The sequence below is a fragment of the Mrakia frigida genome (assembly GCF_051309035.1).
Source record: "Mrakia frigida strain ATCC 22029 unplaced genomic scaffold BDY24scaffold_4, whole genome shotgun sequence".
Taxonomy (NCBI): Eukaryota; Fungi; Basidiomycota; class Tremellomycetes; order Cystofilobasidiales; family Mrakiaceae; genus Mrakia; species Mrakia frigida.
In genome coordinates this window covers 700,644-710,982 of record NW_027481277.1, presented here as the reverse complement: position 1 = coordinate 710,982, position 10,339 = coordinate 700,644, and the positions used below count along the sequence as shown (strand labels likewise).

Genomic DNA, 10,339 nt, shown 5'->3' with positions numbered 1-10,339 from the left:
TGCTCGTCAACCACCTCCTCGCCACCCTCCACCTTCCAGAAATCGACGACGACGCCGCTTTCCCTCCCCTTCGCCGTTCGACTCCCTCTTCGCTCGTGCGTTCCATCATCAACTCGTGAAGGGCGTGGAAGGAGTAGGAGATGATTGGAGCCTGGGGCAGAGAGGGGTGGAGATTCGAGGGGAGTCGGCGTCGGTGCTGAAGGAGAAGGGGAGGAAGGGAAGGAGGTCAGCTTGGGTTGACGACTGAATCAAGGTGGAGGAAGGAGAAGAGCTGCAGTGGTACGTACCTCTATCATCTACACAGATTGGATTTGAAGTCGTGGGCATTGGAGGAGAGGGAAGGAAGGGAAGAGTGAAGGGAACGGAAGGAGGGAAGGACGAACGAGCCAGCTCACGAACGATTCTTCTCTTGGTTGTACAAACAGGGCATATCCTACAGCGATCAAAAGTCTAGTTTCTTCTCTTCACCATCGTTTCGCCTCTCAGCCTTCCACCCTCGCCTAGCAAACCCTCCCGAAGTTCTACGCGTCGGCCAGTCCTCAAAATCCCGCCTCCCTCGCCTGCCTGGACATGCAAAGACGCGAAGTCAGCTACAGCATACCTCCTTCTTCTGGAACCGTCCAAGTTGGACTCACCATGCTAGCTCTTCAGTATAGAACTGATCCTTGGCCCTCTCCTCTTGGAGATCCAGCGTCGGCCAAGTCTCTTTCTCCCACTTCCTCAACCGCGACTTTTCCTTCCTCGTCAGGTCCATGGCGACTAGGGATGGGCGTTTGGCTCTGAACCTGATGCTAGGGTCGTGACTGAAGGTCGACGGGGGGAGGTGGGCGGACGTGGTCAAGACCCCGAATTGGCTGACGGTGGGGAAAGAGTCGAGGGAGTTGTAGGTGCTGGTGCTGCTGGAGCTCGAGGAGGAGGAAGAGGTGGAAGAGCTGGGGTTGAAGGTGGATTCGAAGACTCGGGAGATCTTGGAGGAGAGGAGGGTGAAGGACATGGGGAGCGAGGGAGGGATGGAGGGATGAAGATTGGTTGGAGTTGATGGTTGTCGATGGGAGGGAGGGAAGAGGTTTCCATCCCTTCTTATAGTCGGAGGCAGGATGTAGTAGAGGGGAAGAACAAAGGGAAGAGAGACGAAACTGGAACTCAATCCTCCGGGGAAGAGGGAGGGAAGGAGGGGAGGAGGGGGAGGAGAGCCAGATCGAAAAATTTGGAGACACAGGGGTTGGGTCTTTGTTTCTGCTTTCACTCCGATCAGTTTTTTTTCTTCTCCTATCAGGAGTCTTCTTCGTCTGACTGACGAAAAGAACTGAAGTGTTGCAAGATGTACGAACCGAAAGAAAGGAAGCGACAGCGCGTCGAGGTGCATCGTCCTTACCTTTCCGTTCGTTGTTTCTCCTTTTCCCCCCTTCTGCAATGATGTCCGCATAAAGGCTCGCCACCGAGGTGTTGAAACAATCTGCTCCTATAGGTCTAGCAGAAAAGGGGGAGGAAGGAGAAGCAGGTCGGGTCGGGCTCTTCGACCTCTCTCCTTTCTCCGACCAACTTTCACCTCCGACCCAAGGGGCCGACCGACCCCACTGCTCTCTGTTTTCTGATGCTCTCCTGAAACTTCTTAAGCCTTCTAAAAGTCCCATATCCGTTGGACTCTCACAAAAACCGAACCCTGAGCGTCTCGTTTCGCACAGACGGACGCGTCGTCGACCGTTTCGTTGTTCCCTCTTCTGCTCGCTTCTCTCTCCAAATCGACTGGCTCATGGTTCTGCATTCGTGGAATCCAAGTGAAAGTTTAACTCGCACGTCCCTTTCCCCAGAAAAAACTAATCACATTCCATTGCAATCAGAAGAAGCGACCGAGTGAGGTTGCGAAGGCGAGGTTCATCACGAACGGATCCCCAGGTTTTCGCTGTTGGCATGAGTACAGGGTTTTGGTCCCAGATCAGTATCGTTCTTTTACCTAGCCCTGAGTAGCTTTTAAACACATGAAAGCTTTTTAAAGAATTCAGCTTCGAGTCTTTGTGGGAAGCTCGAGGCGATCACAGCTCGCTCTCGACCTCAAACACTCATCACCTTCCCTCACTCACCCTTTCGGCGCATCCTCTGTCTCGTACGTCCTCCTCTCTCGACACTGGCACTGGGTGTTCAGGTGAACTGACTTCCCCCAAATCGTTTTACAGTTCATCTCGTCGCTCGTGGAATGGACGACATCAACCTCTCACCTCTCGCCAGCCTCGACCAAATCCGACTCACTCCTTCTCGAGAGGACGGAATTCCACAGCTGCTAGAAGATGACCTTCGGATGTATGGAGCTCAGATGATACAGGAAGCAGGGAGACTGTCAAAACTGTGAGTATCCTTCCCTTTCCCGGCTGAGGTTGAGCTCGACCCCAAACGAAGGAAGGAAGGAGAACGTCGAGCTGACCCTTTCCCTTCCCCTGCCCACTCCTGTACACGCGATTCAGACCTCAAGTCGCTATGGCTACTGCTCAGGTTCTATTCCAAAGGTTCTGGTATGTCTCGTCGATGAAGCAGTTCGGAATAAGAGTCAGTTCTGTCAAGCTTTCGTTTCTCCCTTCCTCCTCGAGCTCAAGCTGACCTTTTCTCCGCCTTCCCTCCTCGTTTTTCTCCACTAGGACATCGGAATGGGAGCTCTGTATCTCGCTACGAAGCTAGAAGAATGTCCTATGAGACTGGTGCGTTCATCCTTGCTCCTATCTTTGCTTGCTCTAGAGCTCCGAGCTTATCGCTCGCTCTCCTCCCTCCCTCCCTCTCCCTCTCTCCTCCCTCAGCGCGACCTCGTCAACATCTACGACCTCCTTCACCACCGATCCACCTACCTTCTCGCCAACCCTTCCTCTTCCTCCTCCTCCTCCCACCCTCCAGCACCCAAGTTCCAGTACACTCCCATGTCCTACACCTCCTCAACGTTCTACAACCTCAAAGACGCGATCGTCATCTCGGAGATGCAGATCCTCAAACGTCTAGGCTTCAACGTCCAGGTTCAGCTCCCGTACGCCAGCATGGTCAGCTACTGTCAGATGCTAGGGATGGTCGAGAAGGAAGGGGTAGTGGACAAGGCTTGGGGATTCTTGAACGACAGGTTCGTTTTCATCGTCGTTCTCCCCTCTCTCTCGTCGTTCATTTCGTTTCGTTTCGTTTCGTTTCGCTGACCTCCCAAATTGTTCTCTTCCCTCAGTCTCCAAACCCCTCTCCCAGCGCTCTTCCCACCGCCAACCCTCGCAGCCTCCTCTATCCTCCTCTCCACCCGGCAATCCTCCGTCGCTCTCCCCGACTCGTGGTGGGAACTCTTCGACGTCGAGTACGACGACATGATCTGCGTGTGCGGGTGGATCCTGAGGCTGTACGAACGGATCGATAGTGGGGAAGGGAGGAGAGCGTGGAAGATGGAGGGGAAGAGCGAGGTGAGGAGTTGGTTGGACAAGTACGGAGAGTCGAAGGAGAACGGGATGGTGTTGGACGTACCGCCGTCGAGCTAGCGTAGCGTAGCTTAGGTAGAATCGATGGAGTATCTTTTAAGGAACAAGGAAGAAGCGTTTTCGTGCAAAGCAAAGCAAAAAAAAAGAAAGCATCTATCGTCGTTTCCCCTTCTTCCCCTTCCCGCCCTTGGACCCAGGTCCGTCGTCGTCGAATACCGAAGAGGGAGGAGCGGCGTGTCCTGAAGATTTGATGTGGGCGAAGAGTTTGGTCCGAGAGGGGAAGGAGTTGGAGCAGACGGCACATTTCTGGAAAGGTGGTGAGGTGGTTCGAAAAGGGGAAACGAAGAAGCGAGAGCTGTCAGAACGAACGAAAACGCGTCGTCGAAAACCCCTCTCGAAGAAGAAGACTCACCTCCGGACCTCCCTCTCCCTTCCCACCCCCACCCTCCTCTCCAGCAGCAGCCCCTCCTCCTCCTCCTCCTCCAGCAGCAGCCAAAGCCAACTTCTCAGCCTTCTTCTTCTCCCTCTCCCTCCTCAACTCCTTCTTGCTCACTCGAGTCTTCTCCCCTCCTCCCGCTCCCACTCCCGCTCCCTCCCCTTCTCCGTCCTCCTCCTCCTCCTCGTCGTCCTCTCCACCTCCGACTCCAACCTCCCTCCCCCCAGCCTTCGGTACCTCCTCCTCCTCGAACGCAGCCTTCTTCGACTTCCTCTTTGAACTCTCCACCTGCTCCAGTTCCCGTCGTTTCCTCGCTTCCCGCTCGAGCTGCTGACGCTTCTTGCGAGCCTTCTTGGTTTCTTGAACGTGGCCGATGTCCTCTTCCTCCTCCTCTTTTTCCTCCTCCTCGTCCTCGGGGTTGGGAGTAGAGTTGAGTTGTTGATGGTCGTTCTCGAGATCGAGCGCTCGAGCGATGTCCTCGTCCTGTAAGGTCGTCTTCTCCAACGCGTCGAGAAGGTCTTGTTCTTCTTCTTCTTCCTCTTCTTCCTCTTCTTCTTGGTCCTCGAAATCCTCGTCTCCCACAGGCAGATCCTCCTCCTCCAACTCCATCCCCGTCCCACTCCCGTCCCCTTCGTCCGTCGCCGTCGAACTCGCTCCTTCTCCCTCCGTTTCCTCTTCCTCCTCCTCACTACTCTCCCCTTCTCCCCTCAGCCCACCCAGTCCGAAATCCCTATCCTCCCTCCTCATCTCCCTCTTCAACCTCTCGACCCCAGCCAAATGACCCCTGCTGCGCTCATGATCCCTCCACCTCCCTTCGCTCCTCCCCGTCTTGCCACAGACGACGCACTCCCAGACGGACTCGGGCTCGTCGTCGTCGTCCGAGAGCGCGAGGTGCTGGAGGGACGAGGGCGTAGGCGTTTGCCAGTCTTGAGGAGTGAAGTCGACTTCCGAGGGTGGAGTCGGGGTGCATTTGGGAGTGGTAGAAGGTGGAGTCGGGGTGGGTTTGCGAGATGGGTGTCGGGAGGAGGAGGAGGACGTGGAAGAGGAGAAGGGAGAGAACAGAGGAGGAGGTTTCGGAGCGAGAGGGACTCGGGGGTCTCGTTTTTTGATGTAGGCGACGAGGGCCTGTAAGTTTCGAGAAAGAGAGAGACGGAAGAGGAGAGGTTCAGCGAGAGAGCAAGGCAGGAAAGCAGAGAGAGAGAGAGAGAGAGTGGGACGAACCCGAACGGTTTCGTTGTACTCCTTTCGAGCGTCCGAACGAGCGGCTTTGTTGTCTTTCTCCATGAGTCTAGAACGCAACAAATGATCAAGAAGGTGTGAGCGGTGAGTTTCGGCGAGCGAAGAAGCAAACGAGAGAAAAAAAGAGAGAGGCCGCGACTCACCGTCGGACGCGTCGATCCTCTCCTCGTTCAGACTCCCAAGGATCCACCCAGTCGAAGCTCTTCTCCGTTGTGAAACCCGACCAGATGTTGTAGAAGTTTCGGGCCTGTCCTCCCACCAAAGCATCAAGCCCACACTCGAATCAGCCCTTCTCGAACGAACGCAGGAGAAGAAGACGAAGACGAAACGCACCTGAGTCTCCTCCCTTGAAGGCACCGACCACGGTGTCGTACTCGTTCCAAACGTCGGATACTCCCTGAATGAAGCACCAGCATGAACCGCTTCCTCCGCTGCTAGATACTGGAACAGAGCTGCGTAGACTTTGAAGAAGCCCTGGCAAACAGCAAGACGAAAAAACGAAAACGAGTCAGCGTCCTCTCTTCCCTCTCTCGTTTCTCTCTCCCTCCCCAAAAACTCACCCCAGCTCGATCGCCCTGTACGCCTCCCTTCTCCCAAACCCTCTTCTCAAAGAACCTCATCAACTCGGTTACTCCCATCCCCCTCCCGTCAGGTTTCGGAACGGCTCTCGCTCCTCGGAGGACCTCCTCGAACTCGGCGGTCGAGACCTTGGATTCCGCTGAGGAGGAGTTGCGAGTCTTGTCGTGTCGATGCCGGTCGTAGAACGCTCGTTCTTGAGGGTCCGAGAGGATCTCGTAGGCTTCTTGGAGGGAGGAGAAGTAGGCGGTGGATTCCGAGACGCGGTGGGCGTTTTTGTCTTTTGCGAGGACGAGAGGGAGAAGGAGGGGTTCGTTGGTGAGCTCGACGACGCAGAAAGAGGAGCTAGAAGGGAAGAAGGGAGAGAGAGAGAGAACGAACCTGGATGCCAGATGAGAGCTTGTTTCCGGAACGCTTTCTATATAGACAAACGAGCAAGGAACTGAAGGTGAGCTCCTGAAAGAGAGACGAACAAAAAAAAGGAAGGAAAGGAAAGGCGGTTGGTTGGTCGGTCGAGCTGACCTTGATTTCTCCTTCCCCAGCTCCTTCGTCCACGCCCAACAACGTGTAGTAATCCCCTCCAGGTCCAGCCGTCACAGGAGTTCTCGATCCCGAGTCCGTCGACTCCTCAGAGGAAGGTTTAGATTGGTCGGCTCCCATGGGACCCACGAGAAGAGAAGGGGAAGGGGAAGGGGAAGGAAGAGAGTAGTTGAACGTTGAAGGTCAACTTCTTTTCGAATCCTCCCTTTCCTTCCTCTTCAGTTTCGTTTTGAGAGAGTTGACCTCCAACGTTCAACACCAATGGCCTCTAAAATATCTACCCTCGACGGTCCCACCCCCGATGTGGACATCTCTACTCTGGATCACAGCAAACCTACGCCTGTGACGGTCTGGACGGGTTACTTGGGGAGCGGGAAGACGAGCTTGATCCTTTCGATCTTGAAGCAGTTGAAACCCGAGTACAAGGTCGTGGTGTTGAAGAATGAGTTTGGGGATGTGGAGGTACGTCTTATCCTTTCTATATATATCTTCCCTCGAAGCAACGAGTCCTTCCCTCTTCTCTTCTCTGCCTTCTACAACCCCCAAAACTCACTTCCTCTCTCCTCCTCCCCTTCACCCTCTCTCTCTCTTCAGGTCGACTCCCTCCTGACGTCCTCCCCTTCCATCTCCGGCGTCTCTGAAATCCAAAACGGCTGCGTCTGCTGTACGCTCGTCGGTCAACTTCGGAACGCTTTGCTCGACATCAAGAAGCAGTTCAACCCGGATCGAATCCTGCTCGAGAGTTCAGGCTCAGCGTTCCCAGCCGCGTTGGCCTGGCAGGTCAGGGAGTTGGAGAGGGAAACCAGAGGAGCGATGACGTTAGATGCCGTTATTACCGTGGTGGATTGTAGTGAGCTTGGAGATCATTTTCAGGGGGAAGGGGGAGGAGAGAAGGAGAAGGAGAGGGTTGTTGAGCTCGGCGCTTTCGAGGGAAGGAGCTGACTTTCTTCTCAATTTCCTTTCGCTTCGTTCTTTTGCTTCTGCAGTCAACTTCACTGGTGTACGCTTATTCCCTTCCCCTTCTCTTTCCCCTTTTCCCCCGCTCTCGCTCTTCCACAAAACTCGAGCTCGAGAACGAGAACGAGAACCAAAACGTGCGAGCTCACACTCTCTCCCTCCCTCCCTTCTTCTTCTCTTCTTTCCCCCCGAATCGCGTTTCACCAGTACGAAGACACCTCGCCCACAGCCAAGATGCAAGCCAAGTACACGGATATGATCGTTTTGAACAAGTGGGATCTCGTGAGTCTCTCGTCCTTTTCGCTTTTTGAACTCGCAAAGAAGTCGAAAAAGCAAAAACGTGTTTCACATTCCTGACGCGTCGTCCCTCGTCGTTCTCTTCCCACTCTCTCGTCGCTCCCCCTCGTCCAATCTAAACTACCCCCGCCCCACCCAACGCAACCTCCTCCTCCCTCCCTCCAGGTCTCCGACCGTCAACTCGACACCGTCCTCGACCACCTCTACACCCTCAACGACGAAACCCCCATGCTCCGCCACTCCCCTTCCTCCCCTTTATCCCCCTCCGTCCTCTTCGGCCTCGACTCCAAACTCTTCTCCCGCAAGGACGAAGAACTCCTCGACTTCGCCAAGATGGGCTGGTCCGAGGGCCACACCGACGAGGTCGAGTCCCTCGGACTCTGGCGAGGACGAGGCGAGCGCGTCGAGGATCTCGTCGAACGGAAAGCAGGCAGCCACGAGGGACATGCTCATGGTGAAGGAGAGGTCTGCAACATCGGTCCTGTGGGTGGAGGATGGGAGGAAGGCGGAGGGGTGGCGGTAGGAGAGGAAGGAGTGGTTCATGTGGAGACGGTGACGGAGAGACCTGGGTTGGATTGGGATCGGGTGTTGCAACCTTTTTTGGCGACGTTGCCTTCCTCGATTTATCGAGTGAAGGGACTGTTGTTCCTTCCTCCTCCTCCTTCGATCCTCACTCAGTCTTCCGCGTCTATCACTCCTTATTCCGCTCAACCCCTTGCTCCTTCAACTCCCAGTACCACCACCACCTCTCCTCCTCCAACGGACTCGACCTCGACCTCGGACTCGGAGTCGGAGTCAAGGAACGGAACCGATCCGAGACTGTACATCCTGAACTGGGCGTTCGGGAGGTACACGTTGACGGAGCTGCCGGAGGGGTTGAGAGGGGAGGAGAGGTTCGAAGGCGTCGAGGTGAGGTTGACGATGATGGGGGAGAGAGGGGAGGTGAGGAAGTGGGCCGAGAGGTTGAAGGGAGTGGTCGGGGGGTTGATTCGATAAAAGGGTCGAAGGATAGAAAGGGAGGGAGGGAGGGAGGGAGGGAGGAGCTGTGGGAGAGGGACGAGGACGAGACGAGACGAAACGACGAGGACGATTTAGACAACGCGATGGACGATAGATTTTTTTTTAGAGATTGGATTGAGTTATGAAACTTACTAGGATGCTTTGAACGAGAGAGTCTTCCTAGGAGGACATGGAGACGTCTTCGCCGTCGGTTTGAGGAGCGACGGAGGAGGAGATGGTCGAGGGCTGAACGAGGAGAAGAGTCGACGTTGGGTTGGGAAGGTTCGCGACCGAGGCCAAGGTTCGTCTGCGAAAAAAAAAAACGAGCATACGTGAAGAGAGAGAGTCAGCTCGAGTTTTCTGAGCTGTACTAGGAGAACCCCTTCTCAAAGGGAAGCTCGAACGAAAGCTCAACGAGCTCGAACGAAAGGAAGGGAAACCTCAAGCTCACCTCCCTTCCTCCACCCTCCCTTCCAGCACCGCAACGATCTCCTCGATCTGCTCCTCCTTCACCAACCCTCCAGGAAGTCCCGAAGCGTACTTCTCTGCGTCTGTGAGCTGCTGGCGAAGGGAGGAGGTGGCGTTGGCGATCTCGAAGGACCGCGTTTCGTTCGAGGCGGACGTTGTTGCGGAGGCTTTGAGGAGGGAGACGAGTCGTTTGAGCGTAGGGAGAGTGGAGATGGGCGGGTTGGGGAGAGGGGGTTGTTGTTGTTGTTGTTGGAGAGACATGCTGGCGAGAAGAGTTTGAGAAAGGGAGGGGGTGGAGGGTGGGAGGGAAGGAGGGGAGAGGAGGTCGAAAACGAGCTCGCAGGAGGGAGAGGTCGTTTCCCTTCAAACCGCCATCACGATTCAACCTTTTGAATCGAACATCTTGTCATTTCCAGAGTGCAGAGTCTGGCCTGATTCCTTCGACCGATGGTCTGACTTCAACATCGAGGCCAACACCATCGAAGGGAAGCCAGGTCGACCAGATGCTCCATTCCCTTCCCTCTTCTCTTTCTCTCTTTCCTTCCCTGTCTCTTCTTTCATCCATCCTCGTAGGTTGAGATAGCTCTACAGATGCTATTCACCTCTTTCACCTCCCGTAGTCGAAGATTCTCTCTCTTTGCCTCTCTGAACAGGAGAGCGAGCGAGAGGGAGCCGGTGCGGGTGCAGCATGCTCGCGTTCATCTTCCTTTCCTTTTTCCTCCTCGTTCCTCCTCTCCGACTCAATTCTCTGTCCGCTGATTTGGGGAGGGGACACGTTTCGTCTTGCTCTGCACGAGCCGAACGAGAGGAAGCGTATCTTCGTCCAAGACCAGAACTCGAACAGCGGGGGGGAGCGAGCTTCTTCGTTGCTTCGTTCTTCTCTCTTTCCTTCCTTCGTATGATGTTTTCGCGAGTAGCGAAGCCATTGAGGAAGAGAGTTCATGTCGTCCTCTTTCTACCGCTGTCTGAGTGGTGATTCTACAGGCGCGGACGTCGGTTGGTGCCGCCACGACTTGATCTCGACGCCTCGTCCCCATCCCACTTCTTTCTTTCGCTTCGGCTTTGAGACCCATCACGCCCTCCTCGGACTCATTCCTCAGAAGTCTCTGAGATCGATGACGAGAATCAGAGTCGCAACGAGCTCGCAAGTTGGCAGCCTGATCAACAGCGCCGTGTTCGTCTCGCCGACGATCTTCCCTCTCTGTCCGTTCTCCTTTCTCCCCTTATAACTTTTTCCGCCACCAACGCGTCTATCAAAGTACCGCTCCTTTCTCGTTCTTCCATCGAGAGGAGGGGAATAAAGGACGCGGAGAACAAAAGCTTCGCGACGCGACCAAATCGTGTTCGCAGGCGTATGTTTTGCTCGGGTTGATTCTTCCTTCGAGAGCTTCGA

At 55.1% G+C, this 10,339-nt stretch overlaps 4 protein-coding genes across 4 annotated transcripts; 2 read left to right on the top strand and 2 right to left on the bottom strand.

Annotated features, from left to right (window-relative positions):
* Window positions 1-174: 174 nt before the first annotated feature.
* Window positions 175-1,382, bottom strand: BDY24DRAFT_378357 (uncharacterized protein). Its single transcript, XM_076638914.1, has 3 exons — window positions 637-1,382; window positions 426-565; window positions 175-279 (listed from the first exon to the last, which is right to left on the bottom strand). Exons 1-2 carry the CDS (start codon window positions 1,364-1,366, stop codon window positions 540-542), a joined length of 756 nt encoding a protein of 251 aa, XP_076499984.1. The 5' UTR covers window positions 1,367-1,382; the 3' UTR covers window positions 175-279; window positions 426-539.
* Window positions 1,383-2,039: 657 nt separating this feature from the next.
* BDY24DRAFT_378353 (cyclin-like protein) lies at window positions 2,040-3,539 on the top strand. Its single transcript, XM_076638913.1, has 6 exons — window positions 2,040-2,104; window positions 2,175-2,343; window positions 2,460-2,541; window positions 2,631-2,690; window positions 2,787-3,097; window positions 3,194-3,539. Exons 2-6 carry the CDS (start codon window positions 2,195-2,197, stop codon window positions 3,492-3,494), a joined length of 903 nt encoding a protein of 300 aa, XP_076499983.1. The 5' UTR covers window positions 2,040-2,104; window positions 2,175-2,194; the 3' UTR covers window positions 3,495-3,539.
* A 48-nt stretch (window positions 3,540-3,587) lies between these two features.
* Window positions 3,588-6,345, bottom strand: JJJ1 (Jjj1p; the record flags this gene model as incomplete). Its single annotated transcript, XM_076643037.1, has 8 exons — window positions 3,588-3,740; window positions 3,847-4,995; window positions 5,092-5,158; window positions 5,253-5,356; window positions 5,443-5,583; window positions 5,670-5,965; window positions 6,067-6,103; window positions 6,208-6,345. 8 exons carry the CDS (start codon window positions 6,343-6,345, stop codon window positions 3,588-3,590), a joined length of 2,085 nt encoding a protein of 694 aa, XP_076499982.1.
* Window positions 6,346-6,486: 141 nt separating this feature from the next.
* On the top strand, window positions 6,487-8,475 carry BDY24DRAFT_336676 (CobW family GTP-binding protein; the record flags this gene model as incomplete). Its single annotated transcript, XM_076637244.1, has 7 exons — window positions 6,487-6,687; window positions 6,820-7,075; window positions 7,212-7,225; window positions 7,390-7,464; window positions 7,645-7,881; window positions 8,041-8,120; window positions 8,280-8,475. The coding sequence occupies 7 exons, from the start codon at window positions 6,487-6,489 to the stop codon at window positions 8,473-8,475; spliced, it is 1,059 nt and encodes a 352-aa protein (XP_076499981.1).
* Between the last annotated feature and the right edge of the window lie 1,864 nt (window positions 8,476-10,339).

What these genes read in the sequence shown, in the direction of transcription:
- BDY24DRAFT_378357 (XM_076638914.1), bottom strand. Translation starts at nt 1,366, where the DNA reads ATGCACCTCGACGCGCTGTCGCTTCCTTTCTTTCGGTTCGTACATCTT. An exon ending in CTATACTGAAGAGCTAGCAT is followed by an intron (nt 566 to 636) that starts GGTGAGTCCAAC and finishes TTTGCATGTCCA; the next exon opens with GGCAGGCGAGGGAGGCGGGA.
- BDY24DRAFT_378353 (XM_076638913.1), top strand. Translation starts at nt 2,195, where the DNA reads ATGGACGACATCAACCTCTCACCTCTCGCCAGCCTCGACCAAATCCGA. An exon ending in GCAGGGAGACTGTCAAAACT is followed by an intron (nt 2,344 to 2,459) that starts GTGAGTATCCTT and finishes CACGCGATTCAG; the next exon opens with ACCTCAAGTCGCTATGGCTA. An exon ending in AAGAATGTCCTATGAGACTG is followed by an intron (nt 2,691 to 2,786) that starts GTGCGTTCATCC and finishes CTCCTCCCTCAG; the next exon opens with CGCGACCTCGTCAACATCTA.